General features: G+C 47.3%; 1 protein-coding gene across 4 annotated transcripts in view; it reads left to right on the forward strand.

The window, feature by feature from the left end:
* LOC147902501 (DNA-directed RNA polymerase IV subunit 1-like) overlaps positions 1 to 26,375 on the forward strand; it is a 179,946-nt gene that overhangs the window by 24,164 nt on the left and 129,407 nt on the right. For all 4 annotated transcript variants that reach the window (XM_087373540.1, XM_087373542.1, XM_087373541.1 and 1 more), the window contains 2 exons: positions 24,247 to 24,333; positions 24,454 to 24,627. In XM_087373540.1, coding sequence (XP_087229666.1) covers positions 24,247 to 24,333; positions 24,454 to 24,627 — 261 coding nt within the window. The remainder of the gene's footprint in view (positions 1 to 24,246; positions 24,334 to 24,453; positions 24,628 to 26,375) is intronic.

Raw genomic sequence — 26,375 nt, forward strand, 5'->3', positions numbered from 1 at the left:
GGAGGGGGCTGAGGGTGCGGGCGAAGGGGGCGGGGATAGATGGTGGGGGAAGGGGCTGAGGGGGCGGGTGTAGTGAGGCAAGGAGGGGGCTGAGGGAGGACGGAGAGGGGAGGCAGGGTGGGGGCTGAAGGGAGGGAGGACAGAGGGGCGGGGAGGGAGGCAGGAAGAGGTATGAGAGGGTGCAGCAGGGGAGTCCACTCTGCAATGTAATGACCATGCTCCTTGCAGATTTGCTTTTCTTAACCTTTGCACCTTTATTTGCATTCCCTGCATCTGTTTTTGCATTCCCCTCCTTCCTGGGCTGCTAAGCATGGCTGCTCTTTTCTGAAATTTACCCTTTCCATGAGTGGCAAGTGCTTGCTCACTCAAACGGGCTGAATTGGAAGTCCGCATTTCTTTCTGTAAGAGCAAGCCAACTAACTCCTCAAAACTGAGTGGAGCAGCCAAGAGCATAATAGTAACAAATGTATTATATGAGGGTGATAGAGACCAATTTCTTGTCTTCTATATCCTCATCAATAGTTGCGAGCTCATCCCAAATGTCAGTAAATAGTTTGACCTTCCTGCATGGACAAGTCATTGAGCTTATTATTCAAAGCAATGCTTCTTGTTTCATTCTTCACATTCCACATACTTTTCACTCTATCCCAAGCTGCCTTTGAAGTCTTGCAAGACTTGATAGTGGACTTAATGCGTGTCTTCATAGACAATGCAATCAAAGAGACTGAAATATATTATTTTGGTGGTTTCTTTATGTGGCTGGTTCATTGTCTATTGATGAGTTTGCACATCTATCTGATGCACTTTAAGTTAAGAAGTTTGTAATTCCACACCCCACACCACAGTGTGTGAGCTCTTGGGCAATTCTATCAGTCTTCCGTTGTGCATACCCTCTGTTGGTCGATTTCTAACATTCACATGCTAGAATGCAACCCCAACTGCAAGTAGCTATCAATGATCTCAAGACTCATAAATGCAAGCTGAGTAGGCACTAAAACGGCTTGGTCCAGTCACAAATCTTGCACCCAACACAATGGGAATCCAAATGCAGGTGCACACAACCTGTAGAAGCTGTAGCCACTAAAAACAAGTGCCCGAAACAGCCTCAAGTTTTGTAACATTGCAAATGAACAATATACCTTCGCAATGCACTTGCAATATGGGCAAGAGAAGTTCCCAAAACTGTCCTGGATACGAATATGTCTCGAATCTGTGTCTGTCGAGCTGTCTCACGCTGCGGTGGGGGATGCAGTCTCCTCGCTCTCTAGACTCTCTGAGCTATGTCCAGAGTGACCCCTTGTCTCTGTCAGTCCCCCTTGAGGAAAGCTATGATAGGTCGGACCTCAATAGAGTGTACTGTGGGCACTCTGTCGTGCATGTGGTCTCTGTGCCCCTCTCTCCGTGGTACTGTGCAGGCTGCTCATCCAGACTGCTCTCATGTCGGCTAGCTCCTCCTCCACTCCATTGTGTCCTGGGGCTGACTCAAATGTATAGAAATCTGTTACATGTCGTTGTGCCCGGTCATACCCTATATCCTGTGGCGGTCTGGCAATCCCCTGCTACTCTCTGATATGTCGCAAAAGTGTCTCCTTGTGCCGATGCATCTCCATCAGATAAAGCCCGATACAGACCTAGTCATGGAGATGGATCAGTCGTGACAAGGGCCGAAGCCACTCCCCTCCAAGTAGAGACAATGGTAGCGCCCCCGAATCTCGTAGTAGATTGGGCAAACACAAAGAAAATGTTCCTCTGTCTCAACCGCCCCAGCGTACATACCACACCAAAGAAGGAATCCCCCAAAATGAATGGAACTCAGAGGATATAGTTTATGTGGTCCAACAGGGGGCACAAGCTCGAGTAATTTTCAACGACAAGATGGTGAGGGGAAAGGTTCTTAAGCAAACTAATAAGCGGAGAGGTACCAACATATGGATCTTGGAACTGACTCAGCTCAAAGCAAAAGCTGCAGAATTAGTCAAAGTAAAGGACACTTGGAAGGCAGTAAATGTGCCATTTACAGAGATGGCAAAGCACTAATCAAAGACTTAAAGCTGAACCCAAAGACTCTCAAGCTTAGACTGATGTAAATGCAGGTTGATTACCTTTATAGTAGATCATAGCTAGCCTCTAATAATTCCAGAGAGATGCGATGTGCACTCCCAATATCCTCTCAGTCTTAAATTGTTGTTGTGGCTACTACTTATGGTTTGTACTTTTGTCTCGTAGGTCCAGGTGGCCTCCTCAAGACATCTCTCTCTGTCTCTGTCTGTGTCTCTGTCTCTCTCTCTGCCCAACCACCCGTCACCCGCTCCGCCTCCCCTCCACTCCGCCTCTCCTCCTCAGCCCCTACTTACCCGCTCAGCCTTTCCGCCCCCCCCCCCCCTCTCTCTCTCTCTCTCTCTCTCTCTCTCTCTCTCTCTCTCTCTCCCCCCCCGTCCGTACTTCTTCGTCCGTAGAGCCCGTTGCCCGTCGTCAGCAGCCCACCACTTGTCAGCCCTTCGCCTCTGCCAGCAGCTACCTCAGCCAATAGCAAACACACTAACCCTAACCCCGAGTTGGGCTAAAGCCCCAACCCAACCCGGCGGTTAGGTTCAGCTAGGGGGTTCAACAGAGAGAAAATTATGGACTAGCCTACCCTCTCCTCCAAGTCCCTCTCAACTCCTTCAACGTCCATCAGGACTGGGTACTTTACAGTTGCAGCCATGACACCCTCTCCTTATGCATGGAATTACCAACAAGAAGGCTCAAAACGACCCATCCTTGGGCAACGGGATCAGATTTTTTATCTGCAGCAGGCAGTGAGAGAGCTATGATTGGAATTGGTAGAAGTAAAGGCTAGACTTAACATTCTAGAAGGGCCTGGTAAGCAGGTAGTAAAGATGAGGCTGTAAAATCTTGTAAGGATTCCCCCCCTACTCTGGAGCTAGTCTCTATAGTCAAAGATCTTGTTCACATTGAAGTACAAACTGCTAAGAAGGAAGTGATTGTGGAAGTGGACACCAAAGCAAGTAAGTTTGATATTCAAGCAGAGATTAAAGAACACGAAGCTAAGAGTGATAATGCTTTGAAGACTAGAATAGGGGGACTCCCAGAAGATTGGTACAAAGAGGAGGACACATATAGTGAAATATTGACAAAGATCAAAGCAAGCTTGCCCAACATTGAATGGGTGGATAATGATGAGCAGGATGATGACGACTCTAGGGCAACATCTATTATGCACTATAAAGGTCATGCAATCCTTACACTGAAGTCAAAAGGTATGCGGATCAAGCTCCTTCGACAATCTTACAAGCTGAAGGGTACCAAAGTATGGATAGCAAAGGAGCTTACATAGGCTCAACTAAAGAATAAGGCAACTGAATTAGCTAAAGTCAAGGCTGCCAGAAAGGATCGAAAATGGGCAGTGTACCGTGAAGGCGTAGCTCTAATCAGAGAGTTTAAATGAAAACCAAAACACTCTCAGTCTTAAACTGATGTATGGCTGTTTACTCTTTTAGACTATTAGGAGGTACTATAAAATAATGTGGGTTGCTTTTGCACTCCTTGGGAGCTGCCATGTGCTCTCCCTAAAGCAAATGTACTAGAGGGTTTCTTGCTGTCCCATAGACCTTTTGGTCTCCAGTGGACGTTAATAGACTTTCTTTCTTTCTTTCTTTCTTTCTCTCTTTCTCTCTCTCCATTGGTCCACCCTGCCCTGCTCCGCGCGTTGCTGATCTTGTATCCCGCCCCTTTTCCACCTCGCCTATCGGCTCCATCCCGCCCTGCTCCTCATCACATCTAGCTCCCGAGTCCCAACCCCCAGTCTAGGCCTGGTCCAGACCCATAGGGCCTTCACCCACCCTCTGGGTCTGTTACGGACTGTCGTGGCTAGCCCAAAGGCCTCCAGGGCCTGTTTCAAGGCACGCCCAACCCCCCACTCCAGCCCTCACTGAGATCTGTGCCACTGTCCAGCTCTATTTCCTGACCAGGACCTGCAAAAAGAACTCCAAGAGCCCTTCAACGTTGTTGCAACTCAGCACCAGCACCTGCACAAAGCCTTCAAGGCTGTTGCATGACCTCCAAAGGGCCTCTACAGCTGCTCCAGCCAGGCACAACACAGCTTCATACAAGCCTAGGGACTGCAGGATTTGTGCCGTGCCACATTAGCCCTAGATGCGAGCCACAACCCCTGCATTACCTGCAAGGCCAAGAAAAGAGTCGAAACACCTCCAAAACTGCATCATATTCAAGAATACGTCAAACTGAAGGAGCTCCTACCAAGAAGTTTCAAAAAGGGTCTAAAACAGGGCTGCTCTTTGTTTACCAGCAAAACAGTGCACTTGTGGCTGCAACATAACAAATGTAAATACTTCATTTGTTAGGGTCATTGTGGGCAGCAGCCCCCTTTAGTCCGTCAGTCTTCTTTTTCCTTTAGACAATGGAATGCAGGAAGGGCGGTGTGGTGGCCTTTCCCCTCCATGAATTATCAGCAAAAGAAGATCTTCTACATAGCAAAGAGGAGAAGGAAATAGGAGGAAAAGAAATGGTGAAAGGTGGTAAAGGAAATAAGGACAAAGACACAATCAAGAAGGAAGAGAAACAACTCATGATTGAGGATATGAAAAACGCAGCAACCGTAGTGGTCTACAGGTTGATAGCACTCCCACTCAAAAGGCAGCCAACAAAGCCTCTTCCCAAACAACTTCAACGTCTACATCAGCTTCAGGTTCACCTTCGCCATCACCGACATCCACTACAACACTGTTGGAGGTGATAGCATCACTATCCCTAGATGTGACAGCACCAGCGCTGGATTTTGCAGCATCACCCCCATCACTGCTGGGGTTTGGGGCAGCCCGCCTTAGCCTGACACTCTAAGCCCCACCATAGTTGCCTCTTTTCTGTCGCCCTTACCCCTCAGCCAGCCACCTTTTCCCTCCTTAGTTGGACTCTAACACACCCACATTCCAGATGTCCCCTCATCACTCTCAGCCACCAACACTTGTGTCTCACCCTCCATCATCCAACCCCCATTCACACCATATCCATACCCGTCGCCTCAGGCCACTCCATCCCATCGGATGCCTGGGAACACCGCCTCCACCACCTTCATACATGAGAGCCAGAGCACGACTATTTCATCCATAGCCTGAGCCAGGGGATATTGCAGCTTCGTAAGGAGGTGGAAGCCGTGGTGACAGCCCCGCAGAGTGGGCCAGCGGTTGAGGTATAGATAGCCAACATGTAGTCAGCCATTGCAGAGACCTCCAAGTGGGTGGATGTCGTGAAACGGGAACCTGCTTAGTAAAATCCACTTGCATTATAAGGGCATCTTGCTGCTGTGTATATTTTTCATATTCGATTCCCACATAAGTATTTGCTATATTGTCTGTAATATGCCTACGCGGGATGAAGCCATACTGAGCTGGATGCAATCCTTCATGTGAGCAAACAACATCTTTGCAACCAATTTGTAAATGACCGGCATAAGAGATTGGCCTCCAATTCATAACAGTTTCACACAATTATTTTTTAGGAAATAATTTGAGCAGCCTTTTTTTCTAGCTAGCAGGCAGAACTGGGAGTCCCAAGCGCTGTTAATCACGAGAAGAAGGGAAGGGGACAGATCTTTCCAATATTGTAAGAATATTTCCACCGTGAGGCCATCCCAGCCAGGGGCTTTCCATTTACCACAGAATCTAATGGCATCATTTTGCTCTCTATCTGTCAATGGAGCTTCCATTTCTTCATGCTGATGGGGCGACATAATTGGAGTAACATAACAGAGGGATTCGTAACGGGGCAGCCATCACATCCTACGATACGAAGGCAACCTTTGCAAACTGGGTCGCATAATAATGAGCAAATTCATCAGCCAATTGAGCCCTGGAATTGGTCCAACTGCCATCCGCTATCTTGACTTTACGTATGTTATCACAGTGCCTCTTATAATGCAGACTCTTGAAGAGCCACCCTTATCTGTAAAGGCCCTTTGCCTTGCCTTTGCTACATCTGGCACCTGCTTGATTGACACTCCAACGATTGTGGCGGCGTTTTTGATCGTACTTGAAGTGTGCAAAAATCCCCACGTTTTGAGGGGAAAGGACATGCGAAAGTGGAGTCTGACTTCTTGAGGAGCTGCACGTGCAAAATTGGCTCTTTCTAGCCGGGACTGCAAAAAATAGCAGGCAACTCGTTTCTACTACCCAGGATGGCATTCTGAGAGGGATTTCTGTCCCCCTGCCACCCCTCGGCTACCCCTCGCTACCCCTCCACTACCCCCCCGCTACCCCTCGCTACCCCTCTGCTACCCCCGCTACCCCCTCGCTACCCCTCTGCTACCCCTCCGCTACCCCTCCGCTGCTACCCCTCGCTACCCTCCTCGCTACCCCTCCACTACCCCCCCGCTACCCCTCGCTACCCCTCTGCTACCCCCGCTACCCCCTCGCTACCCCTCTGCTACCCCTCCGCTACCCCTCGCTACCCTGCTACCCCTCTGCTATCCCTCTGCCACCCCCACTACCCCCTCACTACCCCCCCGCTACCCCCTCCTTTGCTACCCCTCGCTACCCTCGCTACCCCTTTGCCACCCCTCTGCTACCCTCGCTATCCCCTCGCTACCGTCCCGTCTCCTCTCTAGTAGCCTCGCCACTGGGCCCACCGGCCACAGCTCCACAGTAGTTTCCCCTCGTATCACCTCTACCTCTTAGTAAGCCACCCTGTATCACCTCGTCCGGCCTCGCTACTCCTACATACCACTCCCCCGCCCAGATCATGCTGTCCCCACCCTCAGTACAACCTTAGCAGCCCACCTTCATTCCAACCCCTCTCGAGATCCAGTTTTCACTTGGACTAGGACATCTTAGGCCCCCACCAGATGCTTGGGACTCCCTATTGGCTGAGATACACAGCATCCGGGCCCGTCAGGCAAAGCTGACACATTACACCCAGGAGCAGGCCCGACACACCCAGGAGTAGGTCCGCATTATACACGAGCAGGGGACCCTTATCCAGGGACTCAGACACGACATCACACAGCTTCGAGAGGAGCTCGGGACCCTTAGAGCAGTGCCTGGAGGGGCCCCAGTCATAGAGATGGAGGCGTAGATAGACACTATACAGTCGGCTATAACAGAGATGACTAGATGGGTGGATGTGGCGAAACGAGAGCCTGCAAAGGAAACCATTTCAGCCGCCATACAGGAGCAGCAGCAGAGGGCTTGGAAGGCCCTCAACATCCGGATACAAGGGATCACGCGAGACATCAGCAGCACCACTACGATGCCCATGGAGGAGGCGATCACCTTTGTGACCACCACCATGGGGGTCCTCGACCATGGCATAGAGGGAGCATGGTGTGTTGGGAGAGATCCCAACCGAGAGCAGTCCCTAGTCATTCGCTTCAGAGATTCACATGCTCGACTAGCGACACTCCGACGTCGAGCCGCTCGATGAGAGCATCCCACTTTGTCCATGGAGGAGGATTTGACACCACTACAGATTGAGGAGCGACAAGTTCTTCTGCAGCAGCGGGATGTTGCCCGCAAGGAGGAAAAATGGGCCGTGGTCCAAGATGGTAGGTTGTTGACCGGCACCAGTCGGCCTACCACCCATACTCCCTAGGGAGATGGGGCCTATGAGACTCAGGTTTTCGAGACCCTAGACTGCACCATTTGGAACTGTAATGTTACCTTATGGTCAAACCCAGGGAACTTTTCAGAGTCTTATACAGGACGAGACATAGTCTTTTACACGGAGACACACCAGAGCCCAGAGCGTCCACTACCGATAGTTAGTGGCTACACATGGGAGTCAGGCTTCAGGGATGAGACAAGGGATAGCTAGATGCAGCCTTGCAGACCATTACATATCTACACCGGGTTAGATCATATGGGGACTGTACATCAAGAAGACAGAGGTTGCCATGGTTGGCTCTCGATTCCTCCATGAGGTTGGCAGTAGAGGGAGACGAGCGATGCTGGTATGCACGGACTCATAGATGGTTTGTGAGACTAGGGTTCCACATTGATAGGATACCTCCTTTTCAGTACAGTTTAGATGTCCCTCTGGTACTCCCACCCACCATCCCGATCGGGCCACACACCAACCAGGTCGTTTGAGAGGATGTCCTGCAACTACATACCTTTAGGACCTGGTTGGAGCCGAGGGAGCTTCTAGTGAAGCTGAGTTTCTACAGAGATTACTGCCTTCGTATTTCGGAGGAGGGATTCATCACACCACCGGGGTACACTGAGCTTCATATGCCTCACTCACTACGGATCTCCATTGGACAATTTCAAGTATCATCACATCGCCTCCGCATAGAGAGCGGCAGAGCAAAGGGTATTCCTAGGGAGCATCGCTTATGCATATTGTGCGACTGTCAGGAGATTGAGTCGGAGGAGCATTTTATTTTCAGGTGCCCAGTGTACTACGAGATCCGAGGTCGCTACCACTGCCTATTCAGAGACGGCTCTGGGCTCCTTTTCAGATTCCTTGCCTACCCAGATCAGAGATGCGTCACGGCCTTCATCCACGAGGGGGTCCGAAACAGAGAGTACTTACTCAGGCGACGGGGCTTGGCCACATCATCAGATACCTCTCAGAGTAGGATCACAGAGTTCTTCCCATCGTGTGACATTGATTGTCTAGTCTCTAGCCGCAGACGTGACAGAGACCCCCACCCGATGATGGTAGCACGACACACGAGACATCGAGGAAAAACGCAGATCACTTTGAGGGACCTCCGGTCATTGTTTAGACCTGGGATACGTCCCACGGGAATCATGGTGGCTCTGGTCTTGCGTCGAGCCTCGTCCAGGAGACCGAGATGCATGGCACCCCTTGACGGGCGCCAGCGTCCCATCACCGGCTATGCACCAGCCAGGGCGACATGATATACGGAGGATTCCGCATCAGGCTTCTCTCTCCCCTCTCCCTCTCAGTTAGACCACACTCCCACACCCCGTTGGGACTCTCTCATCCATTCCACTATCATCTCTGTTCCTCACCTAGTCACTGTCCAGTTGCTGGACTCAGTCCCACACTTTCATGCCACAGTCACCACAGTTTCAGCATGGACATGGGTGGGCTGATACACCAGAGGCCCGTGAAACCTTGCTCATGGAGATACATAGTTTCGGTGAGCGTGAGATGGAGCTGACTCGCTTCACATGGGAGCAGGTCCGCTTCAACCAGGAGTAGAGCCGCATCATACAAGAGCAGGCTAGGGCCATTTGGGAGCAGGCGGGTCTTATTCAGGGACTCAGACATGATATCATGCAGCTCCGACAGGAGGTCACAGCCATACATACTGGCCTAGGGTACCCCGGTGGTCGAGGCACAGATTGCGAGCATGCAATTTGCTATTGAGGAGACTTCTAGATGGGTTGACGTGGCCAAACGGGAACCTGCAAGGATAACCGTTTCGGCTACCCTCATGGAGCAGCAGTAGAGAGCCAGTAAGGCTCTCAACATTAGAGTACACGGGATCCCACGCACTAAGGCTACACTGATGGTAGATGCGACTGCGTTCGTGGTCGCTACCTTGGGTGTGGGTGAGCACATGATAGAGAGGGCACGGCGGGTGGAGAGAGATTCCAACGGAGAGCAACCCTTGATCATACAGTTCCATGGCACTCAGGCACTACTTTCAGCTCTACGACGTAGGTCAATCCTTCGAGATTATCCAGCGATCTCTATGGATGAGGACCTCACACCTCTACAGGTTGAGGAGAGGCGCTCTTTGCTGCAGCAGTGGGATCAGGCAAGGAAGGAGAGGAAGTGGATAGTGGTACGAGAGGGACGACTTCTTACAGGCCCTCATAGGGCACATGTCCCCTCCCCTACATAGGGAAGCGGGGTCTACGAGACTCAGATATCCGAGACTTTGTCCTGCACCATTTGGAACTGTAATGGTACCTTATGGTCAGAACCAGGGAACTTCTCGGAATCCTATACAGGCCACGGCATAGTCTTTTATACAGAGACACATCAGAGTCTAGATCGCCCTGTTTCAATAGTCAGCAGATATACATGAGAGTCTGCCTACAGAGATGAGACGAGGGGTACAGGAGGAGTTCGAGGTTCAGATAGAGTTGCAGTCTTTCTCAGATCCACACTTCGGAGGACCATTTCAGTAGAGCAGAGAGATACACATTCCAGATTTCTTTGGATTCGGATTTGACACATGGACAGCCGGGATCTGTTTGTCGCAGTTTGCTACTTCCCCCCTGACACCTCCCACTTTGCCAGAGATATCCGAGGTGATGATGAGACATCCCCATTTGCTGCCCTTTATCAGTCCATCGTTGACTTCTCTAGCCGCGGATAAGTCCTCCTAGTGGGGGACTTCACTGCGAGGACAAGGGCCCGTTGGGTATCACTTCTTGACTTCAGAGATGATTCCACTCTATTGCCAGATATTGACCTTGAGGAGGCAGGTATGCTACGGGTTTCGGCTGACAAGTGAGGTCCATTCTCATCTTATGGGCAGGCCCTATTAGACCTCGGCAAGATACATGATCTCATTATCTATAATGGTCTTGACAGATGGCCCGCTTTAGGTTGTTTCACATGCTTTCCACATGGGGGGAGCTCCAGTGTTGATTATTACTTCATGGGATCCCCTATCGTCACATCTCGCATTACTGACTTCACTGTAGCACCTCTCTCCCCAGGGGCTGATCATACATATCTTTTCTTTAGCATCTCTACGTTCCTTCGCATAGCACCTTCCACCCCACTCAGTGCTTACTCCACCTACCACGATATACGCTTTGATCGGGATCACTCACCTTCTTACTCTGGCTGTCTGTACATACTTCTCGCTTATATTGACTTCATATCCCTTTTAGAAAATCGTGCTGCCCTTGTCACCTACTCACTACACGAGGTTTCCATTCATGCTTTTCCCTACACCACCCGCTCCACCCGCCCACCACTCCTTGAAACCGTACCCTGTAATAGTTGGTACGAGGATGAGTGTAAGGCTTTATGCCGTCAACTCAGATTCGAAACCAAAAACAATCTTCCTAGCGCACCAGATAAGCTACGTGAATACCGTAGACTGGTACGGAGGAAGAAACTAAACTTCGTTCGTCGAAATGAGGAGAAGCTATTGAACATTTTGTTTAGTAACAACTCTAAGGACTTTTGGCAGAGATTTCTAGAAGGACGGTCCCCTCCGCCACTCATTGACACTCCAATCCGGTTTGATTATGCACGCACTTTTTATGACATCCCAAATCAGCCAGTCCCTAATCTCACACACATGCCTCGTCCCACATCCTGCACCCTCTTCACTAGAGGAGGGGTAAAGGATGTCGTAATGAAATGTCATAATGGCCAAGCGACGGATCATGAGAGGCTATGCACTGAGTTCATTGCATATGGGATTAACCTCCTAGTCCCGATCTTAGAAAAGCTTTTTAATGAAGCTGTTTGTTTGGGATTTCCATACACTTGGACCATTAACACTATCTCACCCATTTACAAGGTAGGGGATCCCATGAGCCCGGAGATTTACAGGACCATTATGATTGGACATGTCATGTCCAAGATTTATGCATCAGTACTTGACTCTGAGGTTGGCAGACTTGCAGAGTGTCGAGGACTTAGAGCAACAGGACAGGCCGGATTCCGACGTGATCACGGAACCATGGACCACATTCTCACGCTCAGATGTATCATTGAGGAGGCGAGGCCACGGAAATAGAGGATTTATTGTTGCTTTGTGGATTTTCGCAAGGCATTTGACACGGTTTCGAGAGCCCGCCTCATACGGCGCATACAGGACTTGGGTTATGACCAAGAGATCATTTGGGCTGTCATGGCACTTTACGAGAGTTTTTGGCAGAGTTTGGACAGGATTTGGGTGGACAGACGAGATCATGAGCACGATCGGGCTCAAACAAGGGTGTCCTTTGTCGCCTACCTTGTTTGGCCTCTACAGTGACGATCTTGAGACAGTGATGCAGACACAGGGGGTGTAGGTTGCTCTCTTGCAGGCACGCTAATCTAGATTTTGCTATATGCAGATGATGTGGCTCTCTTGTCTTTCTCAGCACAGGGGCTTCAAAGAGACACCTAGACGCACTACAGTCTTTTTGTGAGTCTCATGATTTAAAGGTCAACCTGGGTAAAACCAAGGCCATGATCTTCAATACATCTCGAGCCATCATGCGTCAGGAGCGGTTCACATTTGCGGGGTCATCTGTTGAGATAGTTTCATCATACACTTATCTTGGGGTTATCTTCTCCGGACCCAGCTTCACTATGAGACCCGCGATGCAGGCACGCTTGAGCAGAGGGTATGCTTCATTGGGCAGACTAGAGAGGCAGTGCTTTCGCTCGCACTTTCATGATCCACGTACCAAGGGTTGCTTTTTGACTCCTTGGTTCGTCCAATGGGGATGTACAGTAGCCCTTGTTGGGAGCCAGACTTGTTGGATACAGAGTGGGCCCGTGTGGAGCGGCTACAGGTTCTCATGTTGTCATGGATGATTCGTGGTAAGTCATCCGTCCCTCACCAGATCATTCAGGCTGAGTTTGGGTTCCCTCACCAGATCATTCAGGCTGAGTTTGGGTCACCCCCTTTACAGCTAGATGCTGCATTTCAGGTTATCACGTATCCGTACCGAGTTAGGGAATATGGGGATTATACCTTGGGACGTAGCAGGCTACCATGGATAGCTCTATCCTCTTCTATGGTACTTGCAGTAGGAGGAGATGAGAGGTGCTGGTATGCACGTATAGAGAGATGGTTTGAGCGATTGGGGCTCCACATGGATAGACTACCTCCCTTCCAATACAACATGGATGCACCGTTTTCTCCCCTCTTATCACATGAGGTTAACTAGGTTATCCGTGAGGATCTACTACAGCTACACATATTTCGGACCTGATTGGGACTGATGAACTCCCAGTGAAGCTTAGCTTCTACAGAGATCACTTCTTACGTATCATAGCGGAGGGTTTCATTGACCCACCAAGATGCAGGCAGATTCACCTACCCCACTCGTTGAGGATCTCTCTTGGGCAATTCCGGGTGTCTTCACATAGACTTCACATTGAGAGCGGCAGAGTAGAGCGACTACCCAGGGAGAGGTTGTGAGGGAAAGAGAGGAGGTGGAACGTTAGGAGAGGGAGACACAGGAAGTGTGGGTGTGTAAAAAGTGTTGAGCCACACCACAAACTCATAGGTTTTATTAGGATTAGGGATTCACCCTATGACTGTCTTAAGACAGTCATAGGGGTCATAACTTTTAAAGGGTGGCAATGTGCCTTTACCCCAACAACCTCCCACCTAAAGGCCAATGTGCCTAAAGGGGAGAAAAGAATAAAAATTACAGCAATATACAGTTACTGTATACAAGACCATAAAATAAGAATGGTCTCATCCTAATCCCATGATGTGGCGACAATGTGCAAACCGCTCTGTAGGCAAGCTCTTAGTGAGCAAATCTGTAGGATTATCATCAGTATGCACCTTCACAAGCTCAAGTCGCTTGTCTTCCAGTACCTCCCTGATGAAATGGTATTTCACATCTATGTGCTTGGTCTTCTGATGAAAGACCGGATTCTTTGCCAACATGATAGCACTCTGACTATCACAATGCAAAACTGGCATATCTCCTGTAATGCCCAAATCTCCCACCAGCCGAGTAAGCCATATTGCTTCCTTGCAAGCCTCAGTGGCTGCAACATATTCAGCTTCAGTGGTTGACAGTGCAATGCATTTCTGCAACCGAGACACCCATGATATAGCACCTCCTGCAAATGTGAAAATATAACCGGTAGTAGACTTCCGGTTATCTGCATTCCCTGCATAGTCTGAATCTGTAAAACCATGCACCAATGCATCCTGCCTACCATAGCATATGCACAAGTCTTTGGTACCCTTGAGATACCTCAAGACGCCTTTCACTGCTTCCCAGTGCCGCTTGCCTGGATTTGCCATATACCTGCTGATGACTCCCACCGCAAAAGCAATATCCGGACGAGTGGCAACCATGGCATACATCAAAGAACCAACTGCAGACGCATACGGAACTTTGGCCATCTCAGCCTTATCATCATCTGATCTGGGGCTGTCCTTACTGCTGAGTTTTAAATGAGGAGGCAACGGGGTACTAATTGACTTCCCCCCCTCCATTTTAAACCTCTGCAGTACTTTGTCAATGTACTCCTTCTGTGATAGAAACAAAAGTCCCTTGGACCTGTCACGAATAATCCGCATACCAAGAATATGGTTTGCATCACCCAAGTCTTTCATGTCAAAAGACTTATGCAGTTGCTTCTTCAAAGCACTAATCTCCTGCTGAGATTTGCTGGCAATCAGCATGTCATCCACATATAGAATGAGTAGCATCAAACTTTGCCCGTTTGGTGTACAAGCAGTGATCGGTCTCACACCTATGATACCCTTGGGACTGCATGAAGGCATCAAACTTCTTGTACCATTCTCTTGGCGCCTGCTTGAGTCCATACAAGCTCCTCTTGAGTTTACACACAAGCTGCTCTTTCCCTTTAACAGCATATCCCTCTGGCTGACTCATGTAGATCTCATCATGGAGATCTCCGTGAAGAAAAGCAGTTTTCACATCCATCTGACATAAATCCATGTCCTCATGAGCAACAAGAGCTAACACTGCTCTCAAAGTAGTCATCTTGACTACAGGGGAAAAGATCTCATCAAAGTCAATGCCCTTCTCCTGCTTAAATCCCTTGGCAACCAATCTGGCCTTATACCTCGGTAAAGCATTTGAATCCACTTTGACTTTGTAAACCCACTTGCATGGCAAAACCTTTCTGCCTGCAGGTAGCTGCACCAAGTCCCATGTATCATTTTGAAGTAGGGAGTCCATTTCTGACTGCATGGCTTTCTCCCACTTCCTTTTCTCTGTTCTTCCCATAGCTTCCTTGAAGCTGGAAGGCTCACCACAATCTGTCAGCATGATAAAATCAGCCACATTATTGGCTCCTGGAACAAACCTGTCAGGAGGTCGTTGTACACGGGTGCTCCTCCTAACAAAATGCTCCATATTAGGCTGCTGTCTAGCCTGTTCGTCATGCATGACGGGTGGTTGTACCACCATATTTGGCTGTTCTACAGCACCATTTGCTGGCATATCCAGTGGTGCATCATTGGCAAAATTGTCTGGCTGATTTTCAGCCTGTATACCCTCTTGAACAGGGTTATCTACAGCAGCCTGCTGCTGCATATTAATGGGCATTCTTTGCTGTCCGACATCATCATAAACAACCCTCCTGTATTCCACAGGTTGCATGGGTTCTTTGTGTACACTATCCTCTTTAAAGATGACGTCATTGCTGCGTATAACGGGATCCCATAACCTGTACCCCATTTCACCTTCGTCACCGTAACCCATAAAGATGCATCTGAAAGACTTTGGCTCCAATTTGGTGCGCAGTTCTTTGCGTACATGAGCAAAACACTCGCAGCCAAACACACGTAAGTGCTTATATGAAGGTGGCTTGCCAGACCACACCTCCTCTGGCACTTTCAACTCCAAAGCCTTGTTCGGTGACCTGTTAATTAGGTGAACTGCTGTTTGCACGGCTTCTGCCCAAAAGCCATGGGGCAATGCAGCATAAGACAACATACATCGAACTTTCTCGTGAATAGTTCGATTCATCCGCTCACTCACACCATTTTGAGATGCATTATGAGGGGCTGTGAGTTCCTGTTTAATGCCCTTAGCTTTGCATAACTGTACAAAAGCATGTGACACATATTCACCCCCATTATCGGATCTGAGGCATTTCAGCCTGCGTCCTGTCCGATTCTCAACCTGAGCGACAAACTTCTTGAAAGCATCTAAGGCATCGCTCTTATGCTTCAAGAAATAGACCCACACTTTGCGTGTGGCATCATCAATAAAAGTAATGAAATACTTTGCATCCCCTAGTGATAGCTGTGGCATCTCACACAAATCAGTGTGCACTAGATCAAGCGGTGCTCTATTCTGGGGAGTTCTCCTCTTATGAGGAGTCATAGAATGCTTTCCAAAAATGCAATGATCACAAGTAGGCAAATCTGAAAATGAAAGAGACGGCAGATAACCCAAACGTGACAGTTCTTGCATTCCTTTAACGGACATGTGTCCCAACCGGCTATGCCACAATGAAACCTTTGGCAGCTCGGTTATGGCAACAACATGATTACCTACAGTGGAAACATAAAGAGGGTACAAGGTATCACTCTTATAACCCTCAGCCACTACAACCTGGCCATCAGTAATTACCCATTTGGAATCCCCAAATGTGGTGTGATAACCACTGTCATCCAACAAGCCAGTGCTAATCAGATTTTTCTTGATTTGCGGCACATGGCGAACACCATCAAGCATAAATATGCGTCCGTCAGGGAATACTATCTGTATACTGCCAATCCCTGCAATCTGACATGCATAGTTGTTCCCAAGGTGAACAACTCCATGAGTACCTGTGTAGGAAGTAAACCACTCCCTATGAGGCGTAACATGAAAATAAGCACCTGAATCCAAGAGCCAGGTGTGCATGTCATGGCCATCAACAACCAATGTATGTGCAATTACAGTAGAAGAACATAATACATCATGTCTGTCACTGTCACTGTCCTCTGCTGCAACATTCACTGCATCCAAGTCATCTGCCTTGGCCTTGCCTTTGCCTTTGCTTCCACTGCCTGCATCCTTTGTCTCAGCCTTCTTGGCTTTCTGATCCCGTATAAACTTGAAGCACTTAGACTTCACGTGTCCCTTCTTGCCACAGTAAAAGCATTCAATATCCTTTTTGCCACGGGAATGACTGCGGGATTTGGACTTGCCAGCAGATCTCCCCTTCTGCTGAGTTCTACCTCTTTCCTGCACCTGCAAAGCATTGGAAGACTTGCTGCCCGCATTATTCTTCCTGCTCATCTCCTCCATGAGAAGAGAGCTCTCCACATCAGCATACATAAGAGTGACATTTGAATTTGACAAAGTGGTCTTGAAGGTGTCCCAACTCTCAGGGAGGGTACACAACAAGAAAGTAGCCTTGAACTCCTCATCAAGGTTCAATCCCTGTGCGATAAGCTGTGTAAAGATGGCATTGAACTCACTCAAGTGTGAGGTCATAGCTGTGTCAACCAATAAACCTTACTGGCTGAGCTCTTTTGGGCATACAACTCTTCTAGCCTCTGCCATAGGCCATAAGAGGTCTTTTCAGCCTGAACATTGAACACAAGAGAATCAGTGAGAGTAAGCATGATAGCCGCCCTTGCGGACAAATCAAGCTCCTCCCACTCATCATCTGCCATCCCAGATGGCTTGACACCCTTCACCCTTATGGGCTTAGAAATCTTCTTTAGCAGAAGTACATTCAAACACTGTTCTGCCCATAATGCATAATTGTGTGCCCCTTCCAATTTCTTTATGTTCAGTATTGAGGATTCACTTCCCCCTGATGCCATATCAGATAAGGAAAGTGCCTGACTCCCTGTAAGTCAAAAAAATGACTAAATAAAATTCTGATTTCTCAGAAAACCTGCTCTATCAAGAGCCAGGAGCACTCACAATAGTGCTGTTTTTTACTGTCAAAAAAATCTGCAGCAAAACAGAAAATTTTCCCTCCAGTCACTGTACCTTCTAACACACTGTACCGTGCTCAAATAGGCATAAAACAGTAACTACAGAATGCTGCAGCTGTTCCACAAGTCCTTTACAAGTGCATCATCATCTGACGAAATACAAAACACTGATGTCCTGATCACTTCTCCCACCTCAGAGGAGGTATTGCACTGATTTTATATGCATAAACCACTTGTCATACACTGTTTTGTCCACTGAAAAAGGCTCCAAACACCTCAGCCTGTCACAAAACCTGCAACAAAGTATGGGACAAATCCCAAACAATCACCCTTCTGCCAAGGGGATAAAAGGCATCTGAAGTTCTCAAACAGTAACTCAAGTGCTCACAAGCAAAATCTGGGCAAAAGCCCCTTGACTTGACACGTGTACCAAGTGAAAAACACCTCAACACTGAGGTAGCATACAAAATACAGCGCTCTCCTGGCACTTTCATCTGACAAAGTAATGCATAAACTGCCTATGTGCACAGTGGCAACACAGATCCCAACGTACAAACACCGAAAAGAAGATCTTTTGAGCACTGTCAACGATGGACAGTTAGGGACCGAGTAAACTCGATGCGCCCTGGCCAAGCGTGGCTCAACTGAGATTTTCTAAGTGCCGTACACAAAATGTGACCTGCAAAGAAATGTCACTGATACACTGCGGAAAATGAGACCAATGTGGGCACCCTGGCTCCACACTGCCTTAAGGCATACACTTCATACACTTCCAGGCAAAAGCCCTATGAAATTGTCACCCGAAAACTGAGATTTGCACTCAGTGCAAGCATAAAAGCCCTCTGCAAAATCAAGGCATCTGACCTTCCCGGAAAAATAACTATGCAACCACCACACACCGTGGCACTAGTCACCTCAAGCACGAGGGACACGAGTGTACTTGCTGTACCTCAAACACACAGTTTTAGAACTGAAAAATTCCGGGAATGCATCAAGAAAAAACCTCGTTGTACTTCTGTACCTGGGTGTACTTGCAAGTACCACGCAAAAGAGCAGAGTGCTCTCTCTTTTCCTTATTCCCAAAAAAAAAAAAGAAAAAAAAATATGTCTGCTGTACCTTCTGTACCTGCGCAGGGTATCTGCTGTACCCTGTACCTGCGAGGGCATGGATCCCCAAAAAAAATGTCGAAGCTGTACCTGTACTTGCACGCGTCATCGCCCGTTGATGGCGGTCGGTTGCCTGTGTGCAGCCGGCTGCTGCTGGTCACGCGACCCGGCAGCTAACAGCTGCACGGTCGGCTGCCCGTCGCGGCGTCCGTACAGCCGGTACGGTTGGATGTACGGCTGGTCGCGGTTGCTGCCTTGCAGCCGGTCGACTGGTTGCGCGCGGCCGGTGCTGCGCGCGCTGGCTGCGGCCGTCGGGTAGCGGGTAGCAGCTAGCAGCAGCTAGCTGCTGCTGTAGCTATAGCTGCTCGCGCAAATGCTGCGCGCAGCTGCTCCTACGCGCTGGCTGCGCCCTGCTCGCGCGCTGCTGCCCTGCTCGCTGCTGAGGGCACGAGGCCCGAGGGGAGAGGGAGGGGTAGACCGGAGTGAGAGGGAGAGGAAGGCTCTGATACCACTTGTGAGGGAAAGAGAGGAGGTGGAACGTTAGGAGAGGGAGACACAGGAAGTGTGGGTGTGTAAAAAGTGTTGAGCCACACCACAAACTCATAGGTTTTATTAGGATTAGGGATTCACCCTATGACTGTTTTAAGACAGTCATAGGGGTCATAGCTTTTAAAGGGTGGCAATGTGCCTTTACCCCAACAGAGGTGCATATGCACACTGTGTGACATGCAGGAGGTTGAGATAGAGGAGCATTTCAACTTCAGGTGTCCTGTGTACTATGAGATCCGAGGGTGTTTCCACTGTCTCTTCAGGGATAGTTATGGGATTTTGGCATGTTTCCTCTCCTATTGAGACCAACGATGTTTGGCAGGTTTCATTCATGAGGCACTTAGGCACCGTGAGAGGATACTCCGAGCACGGAGACAGGAGAAGACTTCTTCCTCGGCTGATCCCTCTCAGAGCTCTATCACGGAGTTCTTTGAGCTAGATCACATGGACCCCCACGAGACGAGGCCTCAACATGACTGTGACCCGGAGCTTGTGACCCGACAGCTCCAACAGAGGGTCGGGGACATCCCCTCCTTGTTTAGAGTCGGAGCCTGACCAACGGGGGCCACAATAGCCCTGGTCAGACGTAGAGCTACGACCAGGAGACGTGCCAGGACTGCATCTCTGAGTGGCCGACAGCACTCTATTGCCAACTTCATGCCTCCATTGCTTCCTTATATCTTGCTGCTGCCGATGATGATGATGATAATAATGACAATGCTGAGATTGATAGATAGTCGACCATCGACATGACTATGTTGTACTTAGGACTTAGTACTGCCATTCTGCATTTTTGCATTTTGCACTGGTATGGACACTCGTTTAGTAGCTCCACTACCACAGCTTGTTGTATCAGGATTTTCAGTCTCATAGACCGATCGGTCTTCCGAAGACTTTAATAAACTTTCTTTCTTTCTTTCTTGGTTTTCGACTTACGAAGCTTTTTGTGAACATTGCTTTGAGGAAGATGATGGGCCTGGCATAGAGAAGTTACTTCAATAGGAGATAATTCCTAAGTTGACCACGCTTAGTAAGATCTTGATAGAGGGTTTTAGCAACCGCAACTTCTTTGCGAAGAGAAGACAAATAAGTTTTACCATAGTCTCGAATGACATGCTGCATTCGATATGCAAATGCAAGCCTTACAAAGTCCATGAGCTTGTGCCCAAAGCAAAGCAATTGCATCTTCCACCCTTTCTTTATAGGCATCATGTTGCGTAACTGTTATTGACAATAAGCAATCTTTTTTCCTGAAGTCTGTCATCACACATGTGAAAGAAATAAAGCTTTAACTTAAGGGGGCTTGATTAGAGTGAGGGAAAGCATATTCTGCCCATATCTTGCAGGTAAATGCAGCATATTGCTGAGCATTAAGCATCTACCAGCGATCCAAGCGGGCCCGAGAGGTAGAGCAAGCATTATGCTGAAAAGTATAGCCAGGGAGAATGGGCTGCGTAGTTTTCCAAATATCGACAAGTGCATGCTGAGAAAGCAAATAGGTCCACTGCATGCTTTCCAGTGCAAGCGTATGTGTTTTGCCCCAAGTGTTATCACCGGGCTGAGGCGCATTATTAAAGCCACCAGACAGAAATGGATTTGGCCTCCTGAGTCCAAGTGTTATCACCGAGCTGAGGCACATTATTAAAGCCACCAGACAGAAATGAATTTTGCCTCCAAGGATAGTTTTGCATTTCCTGCCAGACAGCAGCTCTTTTATGCGAGGATTGTGGGGAATAAACTGAAGCAAAGTCAAAGACCTCCCCAAACAGTAAGCATTGAATGACAATCCACCTGCCTTGGATGTCATTGAAAGCCAGGAGTGGCTGATATTCATGTTCGACCAGCACCACAACTCTAGAAAAGGTATTATCACTTACATAGAAAATATCATAGCTTGCAAAGTGACACGTGCTGCCAGCAAAACTATGTTGATTGTGTTCTTGCAAGCAAGAATGTCAGCCTGCATCTTATTGATGTAAGCCCAGATGATTTTCCATTTATTCAAGTCACACATTCCCTGTACATTGTACATGCATGTGTACTCATGTGGAATGACCACAATGAATTGTACTATGGAATTGCCAATCGGTTACAATTTAATCCTAAAAAAGATAGAGATGGACACAATGGAAATGCAGTATTTGAACTTTTAATGATTCCGGACCATAAGCAAAAGAGCCTAACCATGAGGAGTGATAGGCTGTGAAGGAAAAGTCACCTTAGGACTTTATAGAGAAGCTAGTCCTCCCCCCTTGCCCACCCAAACCCTGCACGCCCAGTTTCAGTGATTATTCTCACCTAATTGGCTGCCTCTAGTGTGTGTTCAGTGGTGAGAGAATGCTTGTGTGACATAGTAGAGCCGCCTAAGATGACGAGTAGAATGATGCCATGTGGCATCCATCCCATTACCCATGATGGATGTATGCAAGGGTGTGCCACCTCATGTGGCCCCTTGACATCTTGAATCCTGCCGGTGACAAAAGGTTATAGAATGGTTTGCCTAGGCCTTCTGGCCTAATCTACGACTCTAGAACCCATTTTTATAATCCAAACCATCTAATTACTCCATATGTGAATTGATAAAATTATTTCGTAGTTCATCACTTATTGTTTCCAACAAAGATTTATGCACCTAAGGGTGCTAGATAGGAGTTTTCTCGTGTATCATTTCTTCAATTTCCAAGGGGGAAAATTATTGTTCGATTGGTGAACAAGAAACTTGAGAAGGAAGATAAAAATGGTGTCTCCAGGAGAAAGAATGCTTGTTGTACAACAAAGATAGCATTTTTATCCATAGAAGAACAGTTGCATTGTATTTTGATTGGTGTTCATGAAGCCCCTAGGACAAGCTCTAGGCATGCATTGCTCATAGCAATGCAAACCCATGGCACCAGCACCTTGGTTGTCTTCACAAGCGTGTGTGCAGATCATTGAGAGGCACAATATGGATGATGGGTTACCACACCTCAAGTGTAGAGATTTTTGTGAAGGATGCTTCTAAAGAAAGCTGACATATAGAATCTTTTATCAAAGGAGGAGTTTGTATTGTACAAGAGCAAAAGGACATTCATGGTTAATTGGTGGCTACGAGGAGTTTCTAGAAGAGTTGTGATATCATAAGACATATACAAGCTCATCTATCACAACATGATGACATAGGTGGAAAATGCAAGCTCAAGTAAAGAAAGTTATTGAGCTGATTATGGGTGGAACTAATGAAAATGTATTTATTTGACCAATAGATCCTTTTCACGTACCCCGCAAGGGATGCTCCTGAAAAGGCATGGACTGAACCTAAAGTGACCAAACAATGCTAAGAACATTCTCACCAGCTGCTTATGCCCATGTACACAAGGAAAAAAGAGGTAAACTTATCAAGAGCAAGGAATGTTTTTTGTGGGAAACTAAGAGAAGTAAAAAGTGTACCGAGTGAACAATTTAGAAAGAAGACTGTTTTTCCTTGTAGAGGCAATTGACATGTCACTGTTTTTTCCTTGTAGAGGCAATTGACATGTCACTGTCTAGGGATGCCCCTTCAAGGGGGGATGCTCCTGAAAAGGCATGGATTGGAGCTTAAGCATACAATCAATGCTAAGAACATTCACGCCTGCTATTTATGGCCATATACATAAGGGAAAAAGAGGTGAATGCTTTTTTTGTAATATTGAGAGCTAGTTTTTTCCTGGTAGAGGCAACTGACATCTCAGTATGTAGGGGAAGCTTTCAAAGAAATTGGAGTGCTTACAAAACAATGGATATACACCCCAATCATTCCGGCGAGAAGAAATAGCAGTCACAAGATTTGCGAAACCATTCTAGCCAATTAACATCTCTACAAGAGACATGATGTGGGTGGACCACTGTAATACCCTGGCCACCTTCAAGTGGGGTTGGTTACCCATGTTTTCTGGCATTCTTATCGAACAGATTTTGTATCTTGAATGGAAAAAGAGCCAGGGTTTGGGTATGGCTACTGAAACAGTTTGTGGGTGTATGAGTTTTTGGGCTCTCTGAGGATTGCTCCTAGGGCATGTTGTCTTTGCAACGGACATGGCTACTCACATAGTGGAGATGCAACTGATAATGAATATTTTATCTCACAGCCATTGAGAGGTCGATCATTCTTAGGGATGTTGACGCTTGCTTCCTCAATCAGTTAACCTTGCCACCCCTAATGACCTTTTCATGCAGGAATGCAGTGATCGAGCATGAAGCTTCCAAGGAAGGGGAAGCTGATCAAGGGCCCAGTACACAGCCAATCCAGCCGAAAAATGATCTGCTACGTATACATAGACACAAGGACGGTAGATTTTTGAGCAGTCTTGGCCCAGCCTGATGAGAATCTTATGAGAAGTATAATGTCGATATTCCAGCTTGCCTTTATAGGAAGCAGCCAAATGAAACTAGTGCCATAAAGGGTGAGGTTAGGCAGCGTCTGTGCAATTAACAATGTCCATATCAAGCACATTTCTTTAGCCTGTAAGCTCTCTCAGGGCTTTTCTTTAAAATAAAGATAATTGGCTTTTGCAACTTTTTTAAATAAAAATGTTAGTCATTGGTTCACGATCGTACAGATTTGTAAACATTTCAGATTCTTCTCTGTAGAGGACTGGTGACTGCTACAAAAGTCTAACATGGACTCACTCAGGCATGCACTCTACAATATTTCGTTTCTTGCATGTCTATGCTCTTCATATTTGTCCCAAAATATTAGAACTATTTTACCTCAATAGAACCATAGAATAGTGCTATTCAAAGAAAAAGATTTTCAAATCTCTTCCCAGAGCTTTAAATTTTCTCCTGTATGACAGATGGGAAATCAATGACTTCATTGTTTTATATTGTGGCAATCAAGGCGAGTATGTGATGCTATTCTGTAGATTTTAATATACATCAGATCAAAAGTGCAGCATTGGTATTGTAAAAGGAAGGGAATACATATGGCAATTCAGTAGGTTTTATGTGCTGTTGTTGCTCAGACAGTCTTATTGATATTGTAGCTTTTTGGCATTGATAACTTTTGTTTCTTTTTTCAGGAAAAGTCTGACATGAACACCAAGATCAAGGGGAAATTAGGAGGGGGTATGCATCTGCATGGGGAAAAGGAATGCGAGTATTGCAAGGTGACATGACCTATAAAGCAGAGGTCTCCTTATAACTCTGAAGGTTAATGCCATTTTTTACAGGAAGAGCATAAATTACACTTTCTATCATAGGGATTTACTAGACTGTTCTTTCATCAGGGAACTTATCCAAAGGTGGAAGCGAAGGTGGAGCGTAAGGCTCTGAATAAAAGCACCGTGGTCGAAAATATTTACTTTGAATTTGATGAGAGTTGTCCAAGGGACTATTTGAGGTTATTCGGAAAGAGATCTGAGGACTTTAATTCAAACAGGCTAGATTTACTTCCTTCTGTGGTACGGTCTCAAAACCCAAAATTTGTAATGGGTTTCCTCTTTGTTCTCATCACCTTTCTTAAGGTCAAAGGTTCAAAAGCGATTCATATATTTTCATAAACATATTTCTATGATGATTCAATAAAAGAAGATCTTTCATTTTTCTCCAATATGGATTCTTGTAAGTAGAGAAACTTTGGAAAGGAAACATCTTTTGAATTCAACACAAAGATCTTTTGTGTTGAATTCAAATTGATAAACCTGATGATAAACCAAACAACCTTCTTGCAAGAGTAGAGAATACAAAGTGAAAATACAATGCTTGATAGCTTCCCCCCCTTCCCTGCCCGAGAAAATAGGGTGTGTTCTTATATTAACTTCAAAAAGGAAATTTTTACATCAAGGTTCTCGTCCCTTAGCAGACAAAATAGAGGAGATAAGCATCCTGGCATCAAACATTATCAACCTGATTCATCTTTGAAGTGGAGTTTAGGGTGGAAGACCACACTAACAACAAGTGTGTCAACCAATGAGCCGGTCTGTTTCTGGGCTCTTCTGTCTTTGGGCGAGGCAAAATGGATAGTCTGTCTCGCCTAGTGGTGCAGTAGGTACCATAGATGTAGTCATATGAGCTGGGGCGGCAAGAGCCGTCTTTGGAGCTGAGGCCAGAGTAGATGCTGAAGGCATTGTAGTTCCTGAAGGCAACTCCATGGTGGGGGGAGAAAATTGATCCTTTTGCTGACTTTCCTTGAGCTTCTTTTGCGTGTTTTGAGCCGCCAAGCGTTTGTGGTGCCCAGGTCTTTTGTAAGTCATGAGGGGTATCTTCCCTTCTGGTGAGATTGGAGAAGAAACTGGTGTTCCAAACCTAGGGCATAGAGGCCTATAGGGTGGCGGGTATTGAAGACGTGAGAAGGCACATCCTTATGCGAGAAGGGTGAAGGGGCTGACTTCAATTTCCCTTTAGAGAGGTCTTCTTGGAACAAAGGCTTAATTACCGAATCCGGGACAGGCCGGTTTTGGGGGGAGGAGTTGAGATGAGGGCTTGGCCTAGAGAGAGTAACCTGCGGACTTGGATTAAGGGGGGGGGGGGGGGAGGTGTTGTCGTTTGTTGCTTGGCTGGTCGGCTCCTGGGGCTGTAGATCCATCAGGGCCTCTGTGACCTTCTGCCACATCTCTGCCGTCTGTTTGATGAGCGCCGTGTCCTTTTGCAAGCGTCCTGAACCTTTTGGAATAGAGAGTCAACTTTTTCCATGTTCTCAATGCGATCAACCACCACGTTAGCAAGGAGAAACCAACGTCAACAATTTTGCCTTTCAAAACACTAGAACACCTTTGAACCCAAATATTCCACAAGACATTGCTTCTAAGAGATGTCCAATCAGCAATGACTCTTGAGGGGATATCTCCTAAGAGGATATGGGACGGAAAGGAAGAAATATTCCTCCTCATATGCTCCTAGACTTGACTCGAGTGGACACAGTTCATGAAGATGTGAGGAATGTCCTTAGGCGTTCTCTGACAACGGATCATTTCTCGTCGCCTCGGCCAATCTGTCTAGCCCTATTTGTTGTCCATACTGGTTTATGTAGGATGAGCCAAACCAAACAAGATTGCTTTTGTGGGATATTTTTCTGCCAGACTCTATTGAATCTTTTAAGCCATGTTTGCTAGCTATCTCTCCTGAGCCACTTGCTGTTAAGTTCCTCTATCACCTCCTCTTGTTTGTCACGAAAATTGGTACTAGGAGCAAGGAGATTTGCCCGGCCCAC

This window comes from Dipteris shenzhenensis, chromosome 4 (assembly GCF_047967505.1).
Source record: "Dipteris shenzhenensis isolate YYH24624 ecotype China chromosome 4, Dip_SZ_1.0, whole genome shotgun sequence".
In the NCBI taxonomy this organism is placed as follows: Eukaryota; Viridiplantae; Streptophyta; class Polypodiopsida; order Gleicheniales; family Dipteridaceae; genus Dipteris; species Dipteris shenzhenensis.